This window comes from Mauremys mutica, chromosome 3 (assembly GCF_020497125.1).
Source record: "Mauremys mutica isolate MM-2020 ecotype Southern chromosome 3, ASM2049712v1, whole genome shotgun sequence".
NCBI classification, from domain to species: domain Eukaryota; kingdom Metazoa; phylum Chordata; order Testudines; family Geoemydidae; genus Mauremys; species Mauremys mutica.
In genome coordinates, this window is record NC_059074.1 from 65,512,671 (window position 1) to 65,539,174 (window position 26,504).

At 41.3% G+C, this 26,504-nt stretch overlaps 1 protein-coding gene across 1 annotated transcript in view; it reads right to left on the reverse strand.

The window, feature by feature from the left end:
• Positions 1-26,504, reverse strand: part of ME1 (malic enzyme 1) — a 359,661-nt gene that overhangs the window by 175,557 nt on the left and 157,600 nt on the right. The window contains exon 5 of the mRNA XM_045009647.1: positions 25,358-25,519. Within this exon, the coding sequence (XP_044865582.1) occupies positions 25,358-25,519 (162 nt within the window). The remainder of the gene's footprint in view (positions 1-25,357; positions 25,520-26,504) is intronic.

A 26,504-nucleotide genomic window follows, 5' to 3' on the forward strand; every position in this document is an offset into this window, starting at 1 on the left:
CATTTTGATAATGTCAGATCAAACCATTTTAACTTTTTCTAATTTTCCCCCCTAATTTTTTAAGCAACCAAAACTATTCACTAAATTTGACCTGAATTTGTAAATAGTTTTGGTCTCCTTGAAACTGCATTTTTTGGTGAATTTATTATTCTCCAAATTTTTTTTTAAACCAGCTCTAGTCAGAATCCCTCAGGAGTTATTCAGTATTGCAGAATTGCATCCTTAGGCCATATCTACTGTACAACCACTATAGTGGCATAGCTAAGACACTTCAGCTATGGCATCGTAGTGCTGCAGTGTAGATGCTACCTACATTGATGAAAGCAATTTTCTATCAATGTATTTAATTCATCTCTCTGAGAGGCATTAGCTACATCCAAGAGGAGTTCTTCCATTAACCTAGCCACATCTACACCAGAGGTTAGGTCAACCTAATTATGGCACTCAGATCTGTGTCAGATCTGAACAATGTAGCTAGAGCAATCTAATTTTTAAGTGTGGACCAGATCTTAGAGAAGGCGTTAAAAAAATGATGGGTGTGCTGCAGATCAAAGGAGTATAGCACTTTAACTGGAAAAAAATCGTCTTTCTATAATCTCAGTTTCTTGATTCTTTATTTCTGAAATAAATTGTTTTCAAGAACAACAACAGGTGCTGGGAATACACAGGGCACCTGATCATCCTGAAATATGAGGAGTCATGCTTTCCAGTATTTCAAATCTTTAAATTTTTAGTGATTATGCAATACAAGTTTATTTTGTACAGCGCATCCCAAACAAACTACCACAGAGTATTTTACAGATTTAAAGAGACTCTGTCAAAATAAAAATCATATTCTCACCATTAGTAGAGATAGGGTAGAAATTAGAGCTGGTCAGAAAACAGGAAAGTCCACTATTTTGAAGTTTGTTTTTCTTCTGAATTGCAACAAAATGCTGAAATTCCAAAATACACTGTAGATTGAAAATTCTGAAAAATTTTGATGTAGATTTAAATGTTTTGATGTTAAAACATTTCATTTCAATAATGTTGAAACATAATAATGTCATAAAATATTAAATACAGATTAAATATAACAAACATTTTAATATAATATAAAAGTCTAAATGAATCAAAATCGTAGTCTAAATGAAACATTTTCACCTTAAAACAAAACAAGAAAATATAAATGATTTATTTTGATTTTTTTCTTTCAGAATTTTGTTGAAACAGCCATGCTCCTGCAGAGCATTTTAGTTTTAATGAAACTGCACATTGTGATGGAAAACAGTTCTATCAAAAAATATTCAACTGCATTTTAAATGCAGTTAATTTCTTTTTTAATGTTAGCAGCAAGACTCTGCACTGCACATTATTGGAAAAATGTCATTTCTATGGAATTGTGGCATGCTAAAATATGGACTCTCCTTCTATTGGAAAAGCTTTCACACCAAGTGCATGCACAAGAGAAGTGCCAAAAAGATTACACGTATTTAGAACTTTGGTCACCCTTTTTAATATAGTTAGAGGAGGAGAAATCCCCAGCCAGTAAGCCAGAATCTTTAGTTAGGTTCTTTGAATACTAACCTGATCCTGAATAAGTAATAAGTAACATGCAATATAGTTGTATTAATATTTTATTGTAACTTTGTCTTAATAAAAAGTTTAATTTCTTTTCTGAGTAGCTCTAGTAGAAAGAGAAGGATGGATCCAAACCCCCCAAACTTGGAGGAAATATAAACTTGAATCCAGATTTACTTCTTAGCTCATAACCATCCCTTGTTACTAGTAATGTAAGAGTCTTATACAATGAAATAACGTTTACAAATGTAACTTATATTTTTCCATATATGCTGTTTGATTCATTATATACTTTACTGGGCACTTAAGTTCTATTGGTAAGGTTAATTTTCTACCTACATTCATTTTACTTTCTATTTCACAGCCATTAATCTGTTGTATATCAATTTTCTGCCCTTTATTAACTGTTAACAATGGTAAAATATTTTCATTTAGATCAGTCAAAATGTATAAAATCAGCTCAATTCGATGGGAGGCGCACATCCTCGCTGAGGTCCAGGGACCTAGACAGGTCCAGACTCAACTGCACCCCCATTGGGGCAGGAGTCAACGGGACCTTGGGAGGATGCGGCTGTGGCACGGCTTGTCCCACAACACTTGTGGACGCCGCCAGCCTTTTAAGGTCCTGGTGGGGTGATTGGCCCCTCACCGGCCTCTTCTTTTTTGCAGGCACCGGCGAAGGTGATCGGTGCCACATGGAGGCCAATTTTCTATGTCCCGAATCTCTCCGGTGCTGGGACTTAAGAGTTCTTAGACCGGGCCTCCTCTCCTCCTAATGGTGCCGGAGTGCTGCGCACCGAGGATGAGGTGCTGGGCGCCAGGTCGGCAGGCTCGGGGTCCAAGTGTGGCCATAAGGCCACCTACATCAGGAGCACTCTAAGTCTCTACTCTCCACCCTTAAGAGTCCAGGGACAAAACCCCTTGCAGATACTACACCGGTCTCTTTGGTGGCTCTCCCCGAGGCACCACAAGCAGGAAGAGTGCGGGTCACTCTTCGGCATAAACTTCCTGCAGTCCACGCAGAGTTTAAACCCTGGGGATCCGGGACGGAGCAATGATTACGGTGGGGGGGAAGCCCCCCCCAACAGCTATTAACTATCTTACAACTAACACTAACTCTAAACTATGAGAAAATATGAACTATATACACTTAATAGAGACACTGCTAGGCTTGCTGCGAGAGTGAGCAAAGTTCCAGCTAGCCGTCACCAGCGATAAGAAAGAACTGAGGGGATGGAGGGTCGGCGGGCCCCTATATAGGGTGCCATGGAGGTGCCACTCCAGGGGGCACACAGGCTGACCCTATGGCGCTGCTAGGGGAAAATCTTCTGGCTGGCGTGCACACAGTGCTCACACACCTGCTTGGAATGGACATGAACAATCACTCAAAGAACCATCATTTTTCCATCTGTGACTTTGAAAGCACCATTGTCAACATGGGCAAAATTCTAGGCCTGTGTTATGCAGGAGCTCAGACTAAATGATCATAACAAACCCTTCTAGCCATAAAATCTATGAATATATAATATTTATTAAAATAAAATTGTGCTTGAAGTGAAAATGATTTCCACAGAAAGAGACAAAACACTGTATAATGTAATATATTTTTATTTTGCATGGTTAAAATAGTGTTTCAAAACAAATCTACAGTAAATAGTTTGACATTTTAAAACACTGATACAATGAAAAGTGGAGTGTGACTGACGGAGGGAAATAATTATGTAAATCAAAAATAATTTTCTTTCTATAGCTAGTATCAGACTATCTATTTTATTTTTTCCAGATCTCAGATGGACTCTTTTCAAAGCCAGACTTGATTTGTCCAACTATGCTTGTTCTTTCCTTTTATAATGCAGCTTATCTTTTAATCAGTTTGACCTTTAAACCTCTTGTTTGCCTTCTGCTCACTAATTTCTTAATCTAAAGAGGAACTAAAGGTTATAGCTCTCACTAGACAAACTCTCCCCCATCCTCCTCATTTCCATTCATTCACTTTTTTTCCCTATACTTTTTACTTTCATTCTCTACCCCTCTCTTTGGTTAATACTACTGCATCTAATCCTTCTGTATCCTTTCCCCATCCATACATATTAATTCACATGTGCAATCTTCTGAACCCTGCCCGTTCTAGGAGTTCTTACTCTGCTGAACAAGAAGCCAAATTTTCAGCTGATCTAAATTGGCATAGCTCTGAGTCAATGAACTGACAATTATTTACTCTAACTGAAGACATAGCTACAAATTTATAACAATAAGTTATTGTAAACATCTCCAGATACATGTAAAATTTCTAACAAACTTCAAATATCAGTTTTAACTTTTTTCCCCCGCAATAAACTTCACCCTAGAGTCAAACAAATATATTGACCTGTGCCACTTGTTCCCACTGCTACCCTCAAGGAAAGAGCTGGGAAAGCAGCTGAGCTTTGAACCATGTTCTAAAATTCAACAGATTCTGAGATTTATCAGACTAAATGGGAAAGGGACCAGACACAAGAGCCCTTAACTGAAACATAACTGCCAATAGGTATTCAGACATGGAGAAATGCTGGTAATAAGTTACATTATTCACTAGGCTTTGTCAATACCTTGTAGAATTGACTTGGGGTAAGTACCATAAATAGGGTTACCAGGTGTCCAGTTTTCGACCATAACACCCGGTCAGAAAGGGACCCTGGAGGCTCCGGTCAGCATTGCTGACCGGGCCGTTAAAAGTCTGGTTGGCAGTACAGCGGGGCTAAGGCAGGCTCCCTACCTGGCTCTGCATGACTCCCTGGAAGCAGCAAAATGTCACTTGGCTCTTAGGTAGAGGGACAACCAGGGGGCCTCCGCATGCTGCTCCCACCTTGAGCACTGGTTCCGCAGCTCCCATTGGCCATGAACCACAGCCAATGGGAGCTGTGAGGGCAGCGTCTACAGACAGGGGCAGTGCGCAGAGTCACCTTGCTGCCCCCGCACCTAGGAGCCAAGGGACATGTCACCACTTTCAGGGAGCTGCCCAAGGTAAGCACTGCCCAGAGCCCGCACCCCTCATCTGCTCCCAGGCCCCAACCTTCTGCCACAGCCCTGAGCCCCCTCCCACACCTAAACTCCGTCCCAGAGCAAGTGAGTGAAGGTGGGGGAGCATAAGCGACAGAGGGAGGGGGGAATGGAGTGAGCGGGGGATGGGGCCTCAGGGAAGGGAGAGGACAGGGGCAGAGATGCGAGGAAGTGGGCGGGGCAAGGGTGTTCGGTTTTGTCTGAATTCGTAGTGCCAGTTGTGCATTGCTCATATGCAGGGCTGCCCAGAGGATTCAGGGGATCTGGGGCAAAGCAATTTTAGGGGGGCCCTTCCCTTAAAAAAAAGTTGCAATACTATAGAATACTATATTCTTGTGGGGGCCCCTCCTGGGTCCGGGGCTTGGGGCAAATTGCCCCACTTCCCCCCCACCCCCCAGGCAGCCCTGCTCATATAGAGAAAAGTAAGTGCTTTCCTCATTACTGTATGCAGACGCTATATTTTAAATGCACTGTAGTTCTACAAAGCACTCTTAGAAATTCATGGGTTTTCAATGTTGGCAGAGTGGAATACTGAACTAAGAGCAGTCCCAAGGAAACGCACAGAAGATTGTGCAAACACTGGGATGTGTGTGCAGAAAAGATTAGGTACAGGACTCTTAAGTGCCTTGTGCAAAGAATATAAACATTAAAAGACAAATGTATTAAATAGTGACTGCAATATGTTGCACTAGAGTAAATGTTTTGTTAAGATCAGGAGGAGATTTTACTAACTAAAATAAAATTGTTCTTTTCCCAGTTCCACACTGGCATGCTATGTATATTAATGTGCTTCTTCTGAATAGAGAGCTCTTTTTAGTCTATGCTTAACATCGACATTAAAAAGTTACCATTCAGATCACAGTTCTTTAATATTACAAAATTATTTGGCAGCTTGGAAAAGAGAAGGAAAGGTCTATTTTCTCATACAGTATTGCCAAAATATTTTTTTTCAAAACAGTACACATAAAGAGAGAAAATGTAGCCAGAAGGTCAGTGTTCTACATGACTTGTGTCAATCTGAAAAGTAACTGCACCCTACATGCAATAGGGAAGACTGTACCACTATGGTGCCTAGTTGGATAACCTAGAGAGCTACAGGCTGTGTCATATGAGTGTGTATTAAGTGGACACTGAATCAAGGCATCTGCCATAATTATATGACAGTTGCCATCTGTGGTGTATGAGAAAGCTCATGCAGAGTGCCTATGCATTTCCATCTTTCTACAGGAGCCTGCAAAAATTTGTAGGAATCAAACAAGACCTCTGAAGTACTCTGAAAAAATCCTGAACTATTCCAAACAATAGTGTGGATAAAGTATTTTAACCTTAAGGCACCATATAGGTCATATTTGCTAAAGTGTCTCTTCCCCAAAATCAAGCTGGTATATCCAGGACTCTTATTTATAGAGGGACGGATAGCTCAGTGGTTTGAGCATTGGCCTGCTAAACCCAGGGTTGTGAGTTCAATCCTTAGCCACTTAGGAATCTGGGGCAAAAATCAGTACTTGGTCCTGCTAGTGAAGGCAGGGGGCTGGACTTGATAACCTTTCAAGGTCCCTTCCAGTTCTAGGAGATTGGTATATCTCCAATTATTACATTACAACACAATTGTGTGACTGCACAAATGGCCATATATGTTACATTTGCAAAGACATCACACGTCTCTCTGTGCTACATACAACCAACATTTTGCATCTTCCAATTCCTCAGCTTGACCACCTATGATTTTAAGAGCAAAAGCCTCCTGGGGTCTCTGCCGAACCTGACCTCGGGGGAATTCCTTTCCAACCTCAAATATGGCAATCAGATGCATCCTGAGCATGTGGCCATTTGCGAGACCAGGGAGCAGAAACAGCATGTAGCAGTATGAGGCCAGAAAAGTCTGACACATGGCCTTAGAAGTAATAGCAGGAACCTTGCAAGAAGAGGTCACTGGTATGGAAGTCTCATAAGCCATGCAGGTGCAGAACTACCTAATTCTTGTGTGCCTCCGGAGTAGTGTAGCAGAAAAACGTAGCCAACATGGGTAGCTCCTTGGCTTTGCAAGTTGGAGCTTCATTCCTGTACCACTTAGCAGCCCCACTTGACAGCTACCTCCTTTTGGAAGCCTCTCCCAGCTTCCTCCATACTGCTGTCTCATGTCACTGCATAGCTTCCAGCTAGTCTCAGTCTACAAAGACAAGTTTCAGAGTAGCAGCCGTGTTAGTCTGTATCCGCAAAAAGAACAAGAGTACTTGTGGCACCTTAGAGACTAACAAATTTATTTGAGCATAAGGTGCCACAAGTCTTTTTTCAGTCTATAAAGACTCTCCTTTTGCAGATCTGATAAGCCCCACAAAGCCCAGCTTTCCACTGGTAAGGCTTTGATAACAGCCCTATAAAGGTTTCCTTCTCTGCCTTAAAGACAGCACTTCAACCCACTTTACCACTGCATTTTGCTCCTCTATTTTAGGAGCCACACAAGTTATTAAATAATTTTGTAATAGAACAACATTGCCACATAATTCCCATTTTGCCATAGAATTTAGGGCATCTCTGATGCATAAATCAGGATGCAAGGAGGAATTTGCTGCATTCATTAGATATAGTGTGTGTTGTAGCGTATGGATCCAAAGTCATATCTAGTGGAGTAAGTAGTGAGATGAAAGAGGCACATTTTCATCTTTGATTTTGAACAAATAGTAAAAAGACAAATATGTTACATTCTGATTTGGGAAGCTCAGAGAAATCTCCTAATTATATCTTTCTATAACAATAGGGATAATGCCATTTCTACAAACACCTATAATTTGAGTTGGAACGTGGAACATATAAAAATGGTGGTCTCAGAGCAACATTTCATCAGGCACAATTTTAGGAAGTATGACTCCTTTATACATTCAAACCGAAAATAAATGGTTGTCTACATGCCAATGGCATTTCTTATGAAATTTAATCATATAATCATTGAACAAACAATAGACAAAGACTTTAACAGAGTCTGTGACTATAACAAATTGTTTCTGTATAAATAATATAAAACAGTATTTAAGTATACAATGAATAGTCAAAAAGGACAGAAATCTGATCATTTTAATTGTTAGTTAATCAAACACTCATCACACCACCCAATATAACAATAAGTCCCATACAGAAATTGTCCTCTTCCTTCTATCACAGCTGTTAAATAAAGCCCACATGAGGATGACACTAATCATTAAACCTTCTACATCAATGGGTCATCAGAAGGAGTATATGTAGTCACATTCCTCCAGCCTGAACTCCTGCAACCTACTGAGTGAGAGATCTAAATCCTTGTCTCCCATGACACATCATACAGCTTGTTTGGCTATACCTAAAGTAGTACAGGAGACATTTGATATGGGTTTAATCAGGCCGCAACTTTATTATTAGATGTCTGGGACAACCTAGCAGATAAAAAAAAAAAAGTGTACAGTGCAGGTAACCCCATGTTTTTTCTGTAATTACCCAGGGGTTTTTACCAGCTCCCCCTCTTTTTCCATCCAGATCCCTCCAGCAAATTTATTGCTGGGACCTTACCATCCACCCCCCTCATAAGAGGGTTAAGGTGGGCTATAAGAATGGGGGGTTGGCTCCCTGCCATACCAATCATAGGAGTCCTCAACTGCTCCCCATTCATTCCTTTAACAAAAACCTCTTTTTAAGTCCTTCCAAGCCATTTATCCGGTCACTGTATACCTTTCCTATGGAGAACCTGCACTGGACATCCACCACAAGGAGGTGCCAGCAATCTGCTTCAGACTGTTCCATGTAAAAGGGAGGCTTCAGGCTAGGGTTGCCAATTCTGAGTGAAGCTATTCTGGGAGATTTTTTTCCCCCCAACATGATCTAATGTCATTTTCTTAAAATAAATCTCCCAGATTGCTTTCAACGGTCACCAGGAGATGGGTGCCAGTTCTGGGAGACTCCAGGACAATCCTGGAGGGTTGGAAACCCTACTTCAGGCCCAGGGCTACCCCTTTAAAATCCTGCATTCCTAGGGGATGAATCAGCAACCATGCTGACCCTTTTGCAGCAGTTATCTCCCTCCCCTTCCCAGCCATAAAGCACTATTCCCATAATTTGCCCCCTCCCTCCCATGCTTAAAGGTGCAGGGCGGTTGATTGCAACAAATCCTCAAAGCCAGCTCAAAGCAAAATTTTAAAGTCTTCAATAATAAATTCAGATTTGGAAATAAAAATGCTTTTTATTCTAAAATGCTTCTGCTCCATTGAAGAACAGCTGCTTCCTGAGCAATAGCAACTTTTAATCCATTGTTAGCTTGGGATAATAGCTGAACAGCAATATGCTTCAAACTTCTGCCAGCACTTAGATTCTAAAATGTTTTTCAAACCATAGCATATTTGTATTCACGTAAAATTAATTTTAGAAGAAACACATAAGGAAAAGATTATAAGAGAGTCCTTTCCACTGGCACATCAAAAAAAGGCACACATAGGACTAAAATATTTTAAAACACAGCCGTGCAAAATTGCCAATTTTCACTTTGCAAATCTGTGCATATTTTTAAATGAAATTTTGGAACATGTGTGAATTTGCCCTAAAGGAAAATGCTACCAACCTTATACTGTTAAAAAAATACAAAAGCCTTGCACCTGTGATAGGGGCTTAAATTTGGGGAAAATAAAAATTAATACTCTTAAATCTCCACCCACAAACTCAACTCCACTCATTGTAGACAGATGTCCCTGAGCTTTAGTTGGCTATGCCTGACCTCACCTCTATAAAGGTTAGATGCTCCTCAGTGGGGGCTTAGATTCTCACTCATGTGCCTTGCCCTCAGCGAAGCTTGATCTCCCAATTATTATATTTATTTTATTGCAGTATAGCCTAGAACCCAGGACTGCACTGACGTAGGCACTGTACACACACAAAGATTTATTCTTGGTTGAGCTTAGATACTCTGCTGGGCTCTCAGGGCCTCTTGGGGAGGCTTCTGATGGCCCCATGAGAAAAAAAAATGAAAATACCTAATATGTCTTTATAAATTAGTTTCCTCTCATCTGGATCCACAAATACTAAAATGAATTAATCAATTGCATGGCTGTTGAATGGTATCACTGCAGAGTAGAGTGATGTTTAATTATGCAACTTTATCTTAAAATGCTTGGTTTTCAGATAATTACATCATCCCTGGAATTATTTTACCCTTAAGTTACTGGAATATGATCTTAACCTTAACTTCATCTTAAAATGCTTTTATTTATGAATACATAAAAATGTGTGTATCTCATATGGTCAAAAAATTATAACCATCATTTAGCTCATCTTGCTTATTTAATCTTTGCATTTCTGTTATCAATACGCAAGTACAGTGTGTGTCACAGTTTAGGCCAATGCACCAGTATTTCCTCTCAGTGGTCCACCACGGGCTCCCACTCTCAGGCTTTCGGCTTCCCAGCCATCGCCTTTCTTAGATGGAGACCTGTGTCTCCCTTCTGACTAAGGTATATCCTGGCTGCACCATTTCCTGTCTTCACTGTGTTATTCCCAGAAGAGAATGTTTGCTTCCTCTTCACAGTCAGTTAACAGGTGTAATTGCTACACTTAGAAGGTACTACACCGCTCTTTTGTATGCAAGCCTATTTTATTAAGGTAAAAGTACTACAGAGAAAACACATTAAAAACAATAAAAGAACCTACATGCACGCTAATAAGACATCGTCCAAGTCCTAACATAGGCTCTGGTGGAGTAGTCCTTCAAGCCTCACTCAAGGGATCTCCTTTGTGCTCACAAGTTCATCCAGGGGCAGCTCCAGGCCCCAGCACTCCAAGCGCGTGCTTGGGGCGGCAAGCCACTGGGGGCGCTCTGCAGGTCGCGCGAGGGCGGCAGGCAGGCGGCCTTCGGCGGCTTGCCTGCAGAGAGTCCGGAGGCTAATAAAATTTAATATAATACAGTTTCTTTCCCTTCAGAGTAGCTAATATATAGAAATAAATTATACCATAAAAAGTATCTGGAGAAGGAAAATACTGTTGGGCAAGTCTTACAATTTGAAGTGCCACTTACCTTCTTATTGCCCTCAAATTTCCTAAAGTCTTAGGAACCAAAATAAATAAAAATGCAGATGGCAGCAATACTTATCCCAGATAAAATGACAATATAAAAAGTTTTTAAATAGATAGTAAGATGAGGTAATAGCAAATTACTGGTGTCTGTTCAGCACACGTGAGGTAGGAATGAGATTACCTTAAAATTCATGAAGAACATTATGCAATAGAGATTTACTTATAATCTACAGGGACAATGTGATTTACTACCATGTTTGTAAAATACTAATATTAAAACAAATTAAACATGTTTTTTATTCTCATAACACCCTAGTCAGTGTGGGAAATATTAATATCTCAATTTTACAGATAAAAACTGAGGCAAATATTAAGTGACACACTCAAGATCATACAGGAAGTTTATGATGGATCCAGGAATTGAACCAAGATCTCTTGAGTCCAAGTCCAGTGACAAGACCATCCTCACCCTTATAATGGACTCTTAGTAACAATCTTAAATATGGAGCTACCACCAAGTGTTTCCACATTCAAGGTAGTTTTTACAGACTTGTATCTCAAAAATAGCTTGAGCAATTTTCTTTATACTTCAAACAAGCAAACAAAACAAAACAAAGTGCACCAGTTTAAAAAAAAAGGGTGAGTAATTGGCAAGATGTTGGTGTTTATGATTAATAATGGGTGGATGAACTGAAAGAGTCTGTGGTGGGATCTGTTACCCATATATGAATTACTGGTTTATGAGGGATTAATAGCCCATATGGGAAAGGCATATGATGTTGGATACGAGGGTGAATGTAAAAGGGTTTCTGGCCTCAGGCTGAAGCTACTCAGGGATATAAGAGTAGAGTTTATCTTGGTTTTGGAACATGCAATGTGATTTTTAAACCAACGTACACATGTAAAAAGAGTATGAACTGTAAGTCTATTTGAATTTTTACCTATCTTCCTTTAATTGCTCCTTTCAAAAATAAACTCAATTTTTTAAACTGCAACATTTCTTGGTTATACAATAATAGCAGCAACCTTAACGTAAAGTTCATTAAGCTTTTTGTCTGCTCATTAAAGAGTAGAAAAGAAGCCATCTAAAAACATAGTCTATATATTTTCTTATTAATTCAAGGAAATACAGATCAAGACATCTTTCATTCTTATTTCAGATCAAAAGAGGGACAGCTATTCAAATTGTTAAATAATAATGTAAACATAAAATATCTGTTCCTTTGCTTTATAAAAGAAAAATAGTCCATTGTATGTTAATAAAAATGCATATAATTAAAAAAATAAGTTAGTTTATAAACATGACTTGCTGAAAATCCAGTAAATCAGAAAATATTCTTTAAATGCAGACTTGTTTTAAGACATGAAATCTTTTGCTGATGTTCCAATTGTTTAGTTAATAAAATTGCTGACGTGCATGTAGTTATTGAGCGCTGAACAATGAATTACGTATGGGAAAGGGCATCCAAATGAAAACAAGAGAGGTGATGTAATGCATTCCTCCCAGAATACCATCATAAAGAACAGCAAATAAACTTCCACATTTATAAGTGAGAGATGATGCAGTTCACACCACTAAATATGGCGAAGAAACCCAGCTCCTCTTTTTGCACTGTATTCATATAAAGGTGATGGTGACTTTGTTTCACTTTAAGAAAGCTAAAATATAGTATTAAATTAACAGGGTGGCTGCCTTAACAAATGGTAACTATTTAAATGACAGATTATGTCTAGCCTTTCTTCTGAGTGAAAGAAAGACTGAAGACAACCAAGAACAAAGCACATTTAAGCAGAAAGTACAAGCTTGAAAGGGGCTTAAAGAGAACATAATAAAACACGAGAAGTGTACATGCCTTAAAAAAAGTAGCATATTGGAGTGTTTTCGTATATGTTAGGCAAAACAAAAGTGAATCCAGAATCTCAGGAGGCAGAAGTCTTCAGTATTCTAAAATATGTATTAAGACATTGGACACTTCAGTAACTATTCTCAAGATGGATTGTTAGCTTAGGACAGGTTGTGACTCTCAGAATCACAATTATTTCCCTGGACGGTTCCTGGGCTAGTGTAACTATGTTATTACTACTACTACTGTTATGTCCTAGGGGCAGCCGGTGTAGGAAGCAATCACTTGAGGCCAGAGAGCAGACAGCTAACCAAAACCTCCATTTTATTTACAGACCCAGAGAGCTCACTCAGCCGGTTGAAACTGGCTGAGCTATCCCTTAATAGTCTAACTCAGTTGCCATAGTAACAAAACCCATGACAACCAAATACACAACATATTCCTCCCCCCCTAATAAGAACATCCCCAAAATAAAACACACACTAAACTAGAGAAGGAGGGTAGACTGCCTCCATTCCCGGCTAAACCCTGGGGATTATTTTGCCCCATAACCGTGGGTTCGCCCTAACTAAAGATCCAGCCGATGAGGAGGCCTTCTATCTCTAGGTGGATTACGGCGAACTTCTGGTGTTGTTGCACCCGAAAGTACTAGGGGCTCAGGGTCCGCAGCACGAATAGGTGAGGAGGTGGTATCAGCTCGTGCTGGGCAAAGGGGTATCTCAGCTGCCGGCGGTAATGGAGGAGAACAGTCAGGAACAGGTGACTCATGATTTGGTGTCTCACCAGGAGGGGTGAAGTCAGACCCCTCAACTGCAGATGCGTCCTGAAGACTGGCATGACCTGGCAACAACTGATCTACATGTCGCCACCAGGTAAGATTCTCTGCAGTCCGGACTGTATAGGAAACAGGTCCTGTTTGAGTGATGACTGTGGCTGGGACCCATTTAGCTCTGGAAGTATAATTCCGAGCCAAAACTGGCTGTCCTGGGATAAAGGTTCGGTCTTTTGCTCTGGGTGCCCGTCTGATGACTTGATATTGCTGCTGATGTTGCACAGTTTGTCTGAGTTCAGAAGGTTTCAGCAGATCAAAGCAAGTGCGCAGCTGTCGTCCCATCATTAGAAAGGCTGGGGAAGCCTGGGTCGTAGCATGAGGTGTGTTTCTATAGGAAAGTAAGAAGGTATCCAGACGCTTTTGAATGGAGTGTTGTCCCTTTGCTGATTTCAAAGCATTTTTCACTGTCTGCACAAATCTTTCAGCTAATCCGTTGGTGGACGGATGATATGGTGCTGACGTGATGTGGTGTATCCCATTTGCCTTCATAAAATTTTGAAACTCCTGAGAGACGAACTGCGGTCCGTTGTCGCTCACAAGTTGTTCTGGCAGACCAAAACGACTAAAGAGTCCTCGTAGTTTTTGGATAGTACTCTCTGCAGTAGTGGACTGCATTATAGAGACTTCTGGCCATTTAGAATGGGCATCTACTGCCACCAAGAACATGCTTCCTTCAAGGGGGCCAGCAAAGTCAACGTGAATACGTTGCCACGGGTTTTCAGGCCAGTCCCATGGGTGTAGGGGTGCCCACTGGGGTGCATTTCTTACACTCTGACATGACATACGAGCTTTTGCCTTCTCTTCAATAGCACTGTCCAATCTAGGCCACCAAAAATAGCTTCGTGCAATTTCCTTCATGCGCACTATTCCACAGTGACCGGAATGTAGCTGTTCTAACATCTGTAATCTCAGGGGTGGTGGAATAATGACACGCCTCCTCCACAACAAACAACCAGATTGGACCGATAACTCCGTCCGCCTGGACATGTAGGGAACAAGGTCGGGTGAGACCGGAGAGGTTTGTCGAGATTTTCCATGCATCACCAGGTCCATAACTTGGGATAATACTGTGTCAACGCGGGTTGCCTTCTTTATCTGAGTAGCAGTGATGGGTGTATTCTCTACCTGTTCAAAGTAGAAGATTTCCTTTTGGGCACTATCTTGATGTTTGACCGGTAAAGGCAACCTTGAGAGGCCATCTGCATTGCCGTGCAGAGTGGATTTCCGATATTTGATTTCATATGTGTGTGCAGAAAGTATCAATGCCCAACGTTGCATACGACTAGCAGCTAATGGGGGAATGCCTGTGTAGGGTCCAAAAATTGATGTCAGAGGTCGATGGTCTGTAAGAAGAGTAAACTTTCGCCCAAACAGGTACTGATGAAACTTCCTAATTCCAAAAACAATTCCTAATGCCTCACGTTCGATTTGGGCGTAGTTAGTTTCTGCTTTGCTTAGAGTGCGTGAAGCAAAAGCAATAGGTCTTTCTTCTCCCGAAGGCATAATGTGTGACACGACCGCTCCCACTCCATAAGGGGAAGCATCGCAGGCCAATTGCAGGGGTAAGGATGGATCAAAGTGCGTTAGAACTTCAGAATTTAACAATGCATCCTTAGCTTTGTTAAATGCAACATCACAGGCTTCAGTCCACTTCCAGGCCTTGTTCTGCCCAAGGAGCTCATGAAGTGGTTTTAGCAGTGTGGCTAACTGTGAGATGAACTTTCCATAATAGTTCAGTAGTCCTAGAAATGAGCGTAGCTGGCTTACATTTCGAGGTGGGGGAGCCTCCACAATAGCTTTAACTTTTGCAGGGGCCTTATGAAGACCTGCAGAATCGATGATGTGTCCCAAATATTCAACAGAGGGCTTGAAGAATTCACACTTGTCTTTGCGAACTCGTAGGCCATACTCTTCCAGTCTTTGTAGGGTAGCCTCTAAATTCTTTAAGTGATCCTCTTCATTTCTTCCAGTGACCAGGATATCATCCAGATAGCACTGAACTCCTGACAAGCCACACAAGATCTGGTCCATAGCCCTCTGGAACAGGGCGGGAGCCGATGTGATTCCGAAGGGTAGGCGACAGTATCGATAAAGCCCCTTATGAGTCACAATAGTCAACAGCTCTTGGGACTTTTCATCGACGTGCATCTGTAAATATGCTTGACTCAGATCAATCTTACTGAACTTTTGTCCCCCAGCCAGGCCTGCGAAGAGGTCATCGATGCGGGGAAGCGGGTATTGCTCTGCACACAACACTGGGTTGACAGTGACTTTAAAATCACCGCAAATCTGGAGAGAGCCATCTTTCTTCACTATTGGAACGATAGGAGTGGCCCATGAGCTATGGGTAACTGGTATTAGGACTCCATTGGTGACCAGGCGCTCCAGGTCTGCTTCAACTTTTGGCCTGATGGCATATGGCACAGTTCAGGCTTTCAGATATTTTGGTGGACTGCCAGGTTTAATGTTCAATGTCACAGTGATTCCCTTCATACTTCCCAAATCATCTCCAAAAACAGCAGCATGTTTCCTCAGTATAGGGGTTAGACTGGTTTCTTCTTTAGTCATCCGGTGCACTTCTGCCCAGTTCAGCTGAATCTTCCCAAGCCAAGACCTACCCATTAAGGCTGGGTAGTCACCTCTCACCACAAACAGTGGCAATTTAGCCGCCTGTCCATTGAGCTCCACCTTAACATCAATAGTGCCCATCATGGGCACAGCTTCACCTGTATACGTCTTCAGAACAGTTTTTGTTGCCTTAAGCGGAAGATGCTGTAGCTTTTCCTTATACACAGTCTCAGGAACCAGCGAGACAGCTGCACCGGTGTCTAGTTCCATGCGTATAGGTTTGCCCTCCAATAAGGGGGTTACCCAGTATTCATGTGAGCCCGCTGCCAAAGACAAAACATGCAGTGGCACTTCCTCTTGTGAGGAGGTGTCACCTTGATCATCCTGGGTCTGCTCTAGGGTATGCAAGGTTCCTCTTTTTGTCGGCCAGACCACAGGCCTCTTTTTCTTTTGTTTACAGGCATACTCAATGTGTCCCTTTTTGCCACAGTGCCGACACACCAGGTCCTTACACCAGCATTCTGATGCCTGGTGACCCAGCTTACCACAGCGGTAACATTCTTGACTCTGCACCGTTTTGTGGGTCAGTTCTTGTGACACTTTTTGCACCCTAGGGGATGCACCGATGTATTGTGCCTCCCTTGTAGCCAGTTCCATGGAGACAGCAATATCAACAGCCTTCTGTAATGTAAGCTGAGCCTCTGTCAGTAGGCGCTTCCGTATAGCTTCACTGCAGAGGCCACACACTAACCTGTCACGCAGGGCATCATTTAACATCTCTTTAAATTCACAGTGTTCTGCTAGCTTTTTTAAAATGGCTACAAATTGTACAACTGTTTCATCTTCCTTTTGGTCTCTTTTGTGGAACCTATATCTTTCAACAATTACCAGTGGTTTTGGGGAGAAATGAGACCCCAGGATTTCCACAATGTCACTGTAAGATTTAGTCTCAGGCTTAACAGGGTGTAGTAAGCTGCGTAGCAGAGAGTAGGTTTTAGCCCCTACAACAGTTAAGAATATTGGCACCTTCTTCGCTTCTGTAATGTCATTTGCAATACCAAAAAGCTCAAAACGCTCAGTATACACATGCCACTGCTCTGTATTCTCATCAAAAGGCTCCAGGGGCCTGGTCAGAGTAGCCATGATTTTTAGTTTCACTTTCACAGTCAGTGCAAACAAGCAGCTTTTTTTCTTTGTTTGGTCTTTACCTTGACTTCTACTTCCTTCTGTTACTGGAGCAGCACCAGGATCCCACCCTCGTCGCCAGTGTTATGTCCTAGGGGCAGCCGGTGTAGGAAGCAATCACTTGAGGCCAGAGAGCAGACAGCTAACCAAAACCTCCATTTTATTTACAGACCCAGAGAGCTCACTCAGCCGGTTGAAACCGGCTGAGCTATCCCTTAATAGTCTAACTCAGTTGCCATAGTAACAAAACCCATGACAACCAAATACACAATAACTACTCTTTAGAATTATTCTAGCGCCTAGGAGCCCTATGCATGGACCAGGACCCCACTGTGTTAGACACTCTACAAACACAAAAGAAAAAGATGGTCCCAAAACCCAACTCCAGAGAGCTTACAATAAGGCAAGAGACAATAGACTTGGAATTACACTAGATTCCAGTTATTCGCAACCCCTCGGTAGATGGCTAAAAGTTGCCCTTAACTGGAGGCTGCTCATAAGCGAAAGGCACATTTGTAGGCTGAAGCCAGAGAATGAAGCATTGGGACATTCCTTCCATGGCTGCACCACCACAAATCTGACTTTGCCCAGTGCTCAGCACATCCCAGCACTTCCTTCCAGGGCTGCAGCCAGAGAAGGAAGTTCTGTGACTGCCTGGTATGTCTCCCTGCATCCTGCCCTGGCACCAAGGGCCCAGGCTCAGTACATCTCAGTACTTCTTTCCCTGGCTGCAGTTCCACAAACCTGCTTTCCATGGGACGTGGGGGCACTGGGACATGCAGAGTCCCAGAACCAGGGCAGGACACAGTCTGGACATTGCACGGCATGGAGAGTGCAGAGAGAAGTAGTGGGCTGTTCTGTGGGTCCCCAGTATCCCCAATTCCCATGGAATACTCCACCATGAGGCAGCAGCCGTCTCCCCACAGCCTACACTGGAGCCCAGTCTCCACATGTCCCAGCACTTCCATACCTGGCTACAGTCCTGCAAGCCTGCCTGTAGCTGGGCTTTCAACATGGAGTGGGAGCACTGGAGGCCTGTGTGGATGCATAACCAAAAAAAAAAAATTGCCAGTAAATGGCAAGCCTGATGCCAATATCTGGACCAATTAACATTGTAGTCAATTGGACAGTATTGGTTCCAGGCAAAATGTTTCCATTAAAGGAAAGTTGTTATTAAATAGGTAGCTATTAGGTGGAATCTTCTGTACAAGAAAACAATAATACAAGATTGTTCAGCATGATAGGCAGTGGCCTGAGCATGCCAGCAGCATAACCGCTGTCAATTTTCTTGTAGGGATCACAGGAAAGGAGAAATTTAAGGAGGGATTTGAAGAACAATGAAGTGGCTTTGCATATGTTTATGGCAAGATCCTCCCAAGCATGAAGGTGCTCATTTTAAAATTTAAAAAGGGCGGTGGAGGCTGGCATCATAAATGATTGGAGATGGGAGTCAACCTCTCAATACTGAATGAAAGATGATAGCTTGGTTGGGAATAGGTTGTGAAAGGCTTTAAAACTGAAGATAAGTAGCTTACCGTAGCCTCACCACCCACCTGGTCTGACTTCAGGCTAGCCATTGCCACAGTTTCCCCTCTTGGGCTTCTCAGTAACTCTCAAAGTCTTTTATGTATACAATAACAATCCTCTCTTCTTTTGGTCTGGTTTATTAACAGAGTTCAAAAGGAAAACAAAACTTCCTATTGAGGCTCACTCTTCAGCCAAGTCTTTCCTTACATTCCAGCCTTGCTAGCTGTTACTAGTTCTCTGCACTCGTTTGAGAGCATCAACTCCCAGGCCTTCCTACTTGGAGTCTCCCTTCTCTTTGGACAGGACTCAACATCTCCTCTCCCCTCACTTTCACAGCCTCTGTTATCTACTCCTAAGGGATTCATTTAGCCACATAACTCATCTGTCATGTGACATTAATTCTCTCCCTCTGGGGAGGTGAGTTAAGCATATCACAGGTGGGAGTGGAACCATGTCCCTTAAAGGGGCTAGCCATCCTATGATATTTATGTTTGATGTGATGAAAAATGGGAAGCCACTGGAGGGATGCAAAGAGAAGGAAAATTATCTTTATGGGAGTATTTTGGATGGATATGAACAGGACAAGATTGAATTTTTCAAGACCAGAGAAAAGGATGTTGCAATAATCAAGACATGAGATGATGAGAGCTTGGACAGGAGTTTTAGCTGCATGAATGGATAGGAAAGGTAATATCTTAATGTTATTTAGAAAGAATCTGAAAGACTTAAGACACAGCCTGGAAGTGAGGACCTAGAGAGAAGTCTGTGTTGAAGATGACACCCGAGTTTATGACCCTGATGACATGCCACCCTGGCTAAGGGCTAGATGAAGAATGACAATGTAGCCCATAGTAAGCGTAAGATTATGCCATATTAAAGTTACATTCTCAAAATTATGTGAAATGTATTTAAGAAATTTATAATTTGTTCAATTAAGATATTGATACCTTTTTGATGTTACATTCTTAATTAAGGAAATGATTTCTAAAATCTACTAGATGTTCACTTTCAAAGACATTAAGAATAATTATATATTATTTTGGCAAACAAATTCAGTTTTGTGAGTATTGTGAGAAAAACTTAATGGCACAAGATCCCTTTGGACCTTGCTAAGTTTTCTCATTAAAACAAAACAGATCAATGCTGTCTGATACCACACTAACTCCACATTACTCACTTCTTCTCAGAGCTGTGGGTTCTACCTCAGCATCATTCCCAACCTCTGCATGAGGAGAAGGAAGCCATTTTTGAAGATTGAACTATATTGTAAAATATACGCCTAAACAAGCACGCTTTCTAGTCTTAATATTAATTTTTTTGCATTTAATATCTGTAACTCTATATGAACTCATATATAGTATGAATATGTGTGTGTATATATAAGAACTACATATGATTGTATTCCTTTCCCCAACTCTTGGTATATCATCTGTCTCTCTAAAATGTAAGTTATTCAAGGAATAGGACCATGATGTCATGTTAAGCATACAATGGGGCCCCAAACATGATAACAGTCATCATCCAGACTGAGGACTCTGGCATTACTGTAATACAAATATTGTGGAATGAGACCATCAGTAATAGCTGCCTCCACACCAGAATAGTAATCCAGTTTGAAAACAAACTAATGACTCTGAAGAGCAGATCTATAGGAAAAATTGCCATTCTCTACGCAGTTCTGAATAATGTTAAGAAAGATAAGTGACAACACATACATGAAAAACAGAAAATAGAATTTCAGGATGCCACACAAGAAGACTTCTGAACAGATATTTTCCATAACTTACTACTCACAAACACTGGCAGAATTCCAATAGAAACTAATTATTCTACACTTTCATAATCAAAAATTAAATATATTCAAGCAGTTTCAACCTTTGCTGAAGAGGATGTGGGCAGGTACAGTAGATTATTAATGTTGGATGAAAATTTTCCATTGAAACTATTTTTGGATTGAAATTGAGTTTTCAATTAGACAATGTTTTTGCCAGCTTTCCACAGGAAAATAAAATGACTTTTTGTCAAAACTAAACAAAACAAAAAAAACCCAAAACACATCACTACAAAAAATCCCCAAACTGAAAAATTTTGATCTGGAAAGTATACCAGGCTGCCTCATGCCCCATTCTCCTCTCTGGACCGGAATCCCTGGCCAAACTACATCTCCCATGATGCATCTCAGCAATTCAGCAAGAAGGGAGATGTGGTGCATCAGGGCAGTCTACAACTCCATTAGATACAGGGCAGCATTTCTCAATCAAAATTTTCATGTTTTGGACAACAACAACAACAACAACAAGCCTATTATGCCCTATGGAGCACTCCTCTAAAATGTACAATACAACAATTATTTAGGATGTCAGAATATTAATATGAGCCAGGAAATGCACTCTCATTCCATGGTTCACATGAGAAAACTCTACAATCATAATGCAGGTGAACAAAATATAAGAAAAATGAAATGTGTAACAGTACTCAAATTAGATGATTAACCACCAGGTTTGAAGAGTACTGGCATTTAACCAATGAACAACGTGTAATGTGCAAGAAACAGACACACAGTAACAACTCCAAGCTCAAACTACACTGTATTTTATCTAAAAAATGCCACTTTCTTCTTTGAATACTTAATATATAACACCTATGTATTTACCTCCTTATTGCAATTCTTCCCAAAATACCCCCCTTTATCCAAAAACCAACTATTTGTGGATCTCTCAGTATACCGCAATACTGCACAAGTACCTGTGTCCATCACTGAATATAACACTACATCTGTGTAGGGCTACCTTTATATTTTATGTTCGTATTTACTGGTGTTCTTTCTTGTAAATATTCCTATACAACATAGGTTTTATAAAAATCATCAGCAGGGCCATTTAAGAAATATTCTGTTGCTTAAACAACCAAGCCAATAGGCACCAGATGGAAGCTCCATGAAAAACCATAAAATACCTACTTTAACCCAGGGCCTAGGGTTATCACGATTTTTAAACTGATATTCTAAAATAGGAGTCTAGTTACAGGCTGCTGTGCTGAATTCACTTTGGGCCAATGGTGCACCAGCACTGGGGCTTCCCCTACTACAAGCTGAAATCACTAAGAGCTGAAATCGCTGTGTTAACTAGTGGGGGAGCCTGAAGCTATATTGCTAAGCGGCTGGCAGAGCAGAGTGGAGAAGTTTGCGGAACGGCTGGTGGAGCGGAGTGGCTGGCAGAGTGGAGCAGTTTGTGGGACGGTTGGAGCGGCTCACGGGACAGCTGGAGGTGCAGAGCAGCTGGTAGAGTGGAGCAGTTCATGGCGAAGGCTGCAGCAGAACCCTACGGAGAGGCCGGGCAGTCGGCCTCGGACCACGTAAGGTGCCCCATAACACCCCACATGCCCCCCCTTCCCACCCAGGCTGGGGGGGGGCAAAACTCTGCAGATAAACTTTTGAACTCTGGGGCTGCACTGACCAGGGACAGAGACTTTTGGGTTGTTGGACTTTTGTGATTTTTGGGTTACTGGACTCAAAAACCAAAGGGAAAGGACACGGCCCAATTTGCTGGGGTGGGTCTTTGCTCATGGTTTGGTCTATGAACTCTAGTTGTGGTATTTTCCCAATTTAATGCTGATGTCATTTACCTCATGTTATTAAACATTTTCTGCTACACCGAGACTCTGTGCTTGTGAGAGGGGAAGTATTGCCTCTTTGAGGCGCCCAGGGGTGTGTGTGTAAGATTTTCCCAGGTCACTGGGTGGGGTCTCGAGCTGGTTTTGTGTTACGTTGTTGGGAGGGGACCCCTGTGTACTGAACCCAGCCCTTGCTGCTATCAACTCGGCCTAGCAGAAGGGTTACACAAGTTACTACAGATGAGAAGTTGAAAGCTATGAATTCATAGAACAGACTTTGATATCAAGTAATTTTTTTTAACCAAAAAAAGAGCAAACCATAACTTGGTCAAAGATTGTTTTCAGTGCTATGTTTGTGTTAATAAAAGATTATCTGTTATGGTAAGACCGAGATTGAACTGATATATGCTCATGTTTTATTTAGATTTACCTAAATTCCTGATACCCATGAGTTAGAAATGAAGCAGAAATAACCTTTTATTACATTACAGTTGAGACACTTTCTGAGAGAATTACCAGACATACTGTAAATTTGCATTAAGTAAGAGATTAATAAGCATCAAGAAAGAACTTAAAGGTCTCCATCAAATTTACTGAAAATGAAATGCTGCCAAATTGTTATATCGACCCAAGCAAGTTACTCAAAGGTCCCCTACACGAAGGGAAACTGTGTCTGCTTTATGTAACATCCTCTCACTAGTTCCCCTTGAAATGTTGCGAACTCTTATGTTCATATTCACATAAACATTCTGGGTGTCACACTTCAGGAAAGTTGCGAACAAACTGGAGAAAGTCCAGAGGAGAGCAACAAAAATATTAAAAAGATTAGAAAACCTGACCTATGAGGAAAGGTTAAAAAAATAGGTATGTTTAGTCATGAGAAAAGAAGACTGAGCGGGGCCTGAAAACAGTCCTCAAATATGTTAAGAGCTGTTATAAAGTGGACTGTGATCAATTGTTCTCCCTGTCCACTGAAGATAGGACAAGAAGTAATGGGCTTAATCTGCAGCAAGGGAGATTTAGGTTAGTCATTATGAAAAGCTTTGTCTCTATAAGGGTAGTTAAGCTCTGGAATAGGCTTCCAAGGGAGGCTAGAGAATGCCCATCACTGAAGGTTTTTAAGAACAGGTTAGACAAACAGCTATCGTGGATGGTCTAGGTTTACTTGATTCTGCCTCTGGCGGGACTGGATGACTTCTCAAGGTCCCTTCCAGCCCTACATTAATATGATTTTACAAAAGAAATCTAGAAAAAGTCTGGTGTGTAAATTAAGCATGCAGAAGTAAGGTGCCATCATGGCCTTTTATATGGAGATCTTATGGAACATACTGGTACAGCAATTATTCTGCATTGAAGCAACCAGTGCATTCCTTATGTCACTGAACTATATTTTGTTCCTTTCATGGTTTCCATATCACTTATGGAGCAAAAATACTTAATAGGGGTAATGGGTTTTCAAATGTTAGTTGTTGTTCAATGAACGAGTTCTGAACAGTGTCACACCTCATGACCTCTACTGCATTTTAGGGGTTCCAATAATAAGCCCATACTCTTCCTCCCTCATCTACAATCTGCCACATCTGTATCTGAAAATGTTGCTGTAGGACATCTTATTTCTTCTCCTGTCAGTCTTTTAACAATTTTAAGCACGTTGGAAAAGAGACCCACAGAGTGCACTTGGAGTGTCCTAAAGTCATTGATCTCATAAAGAATATATATTTTATAATTGTATGCCTGTGTATACAAAAAGATATTGAACTGTCTATCCTCTACTATACTTACATACTTAATATATGTCAGATACCAGATATCAAAGACATCAGGACAATGTACACAATCAATTCTTTATTATTTTCTATTCTTGCAAGAAAAGACACTATTTTTCACTGCTATCCTATGGACTAGACATAAATATATTTCAAAAATAGACTAATTTCAGTGTTCCGAGGTGCAGCTAAAAAGATACATTGCCAAGATGACACAGGTAGGGTCTCTCTACACAGCATTTTGGAATGAGTGGAAGCGAGCCTCTCAGCCCGGGACCGCAGACTTGGGTAGCAGAGTTTGCACTAGTGGTCTAAAAAATAACTGCATAGACAATGTTTTGAAGTCACTGCAGGAAACTCTCTGACCCCAGTGTGTTGGGCATCCACACACCTAGTGGAACATATGTGCAACCACTCAAAGAACCACATTAAAATGGCCAAAAATCAAAATTCACTTTGGTTGAAAGTCGAGTTTTCACATCAGCTCTTATACTAAACTGAAAAAAATACAGGATAAAGTAATTACAGGTCAAATCCAGATGCCATAGAAGTTAATGGGTGTTTTTCCACTGACTTCAGTTATACTCGGATTTTATCCTATGAAAACAACAGTGAACATCTCACAAACCATCAAGTTTCTCTTCATGTGTTTGGAAAAAAGAAACTGGGACTAGAAGCATTAATGAATTATTTGGAAGTATGTTATTAAATAGGATCTTTGCTCATAAAGAGGTAGCAATAAATTTTGGGCATCCTTACAAACTAGTCATAGTGGACAATTATATAGCCCACAGAAACTACGCCCTGAATTCCCTTGGGGTGCAGCAGCCCTCACACAGAAACTTTCTGTGTCAACTGGTATTGAACTCAGTCATAGATTCTATGAATTCACTTCCCAAGAAGAGAAGTGGCCATTTACAGGGCGTAGTTTCTGTGGGCTATATAATTGCCATGCAGGGAAGGCTGCACTGGGCATGTACCAAACACCATCCAAGCCAGTGCAATCCACTTTTGGGGCTGTGCTGACCATCTGTAGGGCCTCCGGTGAAGGGAAGGTTTCAGGTGCATTGTGAAATCTCCACAATTAATGATCTTGTGCCAGACTTTTTGCCAGTGGGCCTTTTCAATGTACTAAATTGTCAGTAGAAAGATATCAGTATACAGACTCTATTAAATATATTGGTAAATTGAATAAAACTGTATGAAAGAATAATTACATACAACAAGTAAGAAGGAGAATAAGTACTCACAGGAGGGAAAAATAAGACAAAAAAGGAATAATATCCTCACCCAAAATTTTGCGTTTACCCTTTAGAACAGATAAATACAGTTATACAGTTCAGCCTGTTGCTCCTAAAATATGTGAAATGTTCATGGAACCTAGTAAAAGTATTTACCTCATTATCAGTTCCCACATCCAGGATTACAGGCAGACATTCCTGTGGTTTCATTCCTCCACATGCTGTGTAAAGGGCCAATTTACCAACTGGGATGCCCATTCCATAACAGCCCAGGTCTCCAAGGCCAAGAATACGTTCTCCATCAGTCACCACAATAGCCTTGTTGGAGGAAAAAAAAAAGTACTATGAAATCATTTCTTTTCTGAAATGCTGAGTACTCACAAGCAGCACATCTATACTCCTCAACACACCTTTCTGTTTCCATTTTAAAATTATTATTACAGACATACATTAAATTATTGTAGAGCGGAAGTCCTGAATTCCATCATCACATTTTATTGGATTTTCACTTCAATTATATTGCAACTTCACTTCATTGTAAAAGGTTTTCCCTGTGCTAATCCTCTAAGAATGCAGTAATTGTCACTTACCAGACAGGTGCTCAGTGCTGCATTCCAAAGGAACAATCATTTCCCCTCCTACATTGCTCTGAATCAACAAGGAAGAGGAGGATTTGTGGCTATGTTGTGGAGAAAGGGTAAGGAAGGATCCTTTGCTTCTAGGTCTTGCTGCAACTGTTCCCAGTGATACTGGGTGATACTGCTACTGCAGCTCCCTGACAGGAGTGAAACTATAGTCTTCCGGGATATAGAATCACAGAATATCAGGGTTGGAAGGGACCTCAGGAGGTCATCTAGTCCAACCCCCTGCTCAAAGCAGGGCCAATCCCCAACTAAATATGTGTACACAGCATCTGGGAGCAAGCATCCCAGCCCGGGACCACAGTCTTGTGGTAGTTGAGCTTGTGCTAGCATGCTATTTTTAGCGACTTCAGAGCCCAGGCTCCAGCCCAGGTAGCAATAACAAAGCACCATCTACACAGCTAACAATTGCGCTAGCCCTGCTAGCATGCATTTGTGGACCCAGGCTAGGCAGCTCACTCCCAGAGGCTATATAGACATACCCCAGAGGCTCATGCCCTTCAACATCATACTCAGACCCACCCACATAAACACAGCATCTAGAGCTTCCTGCAATTGCAGCGCAGCTTTTCTGAGAATATAAAAGAAAATATTTTAGTATAAGAGGGTTCCACTATATACATTTAAATATGTTGTTTCACCAACAACAACACAGCACTTAT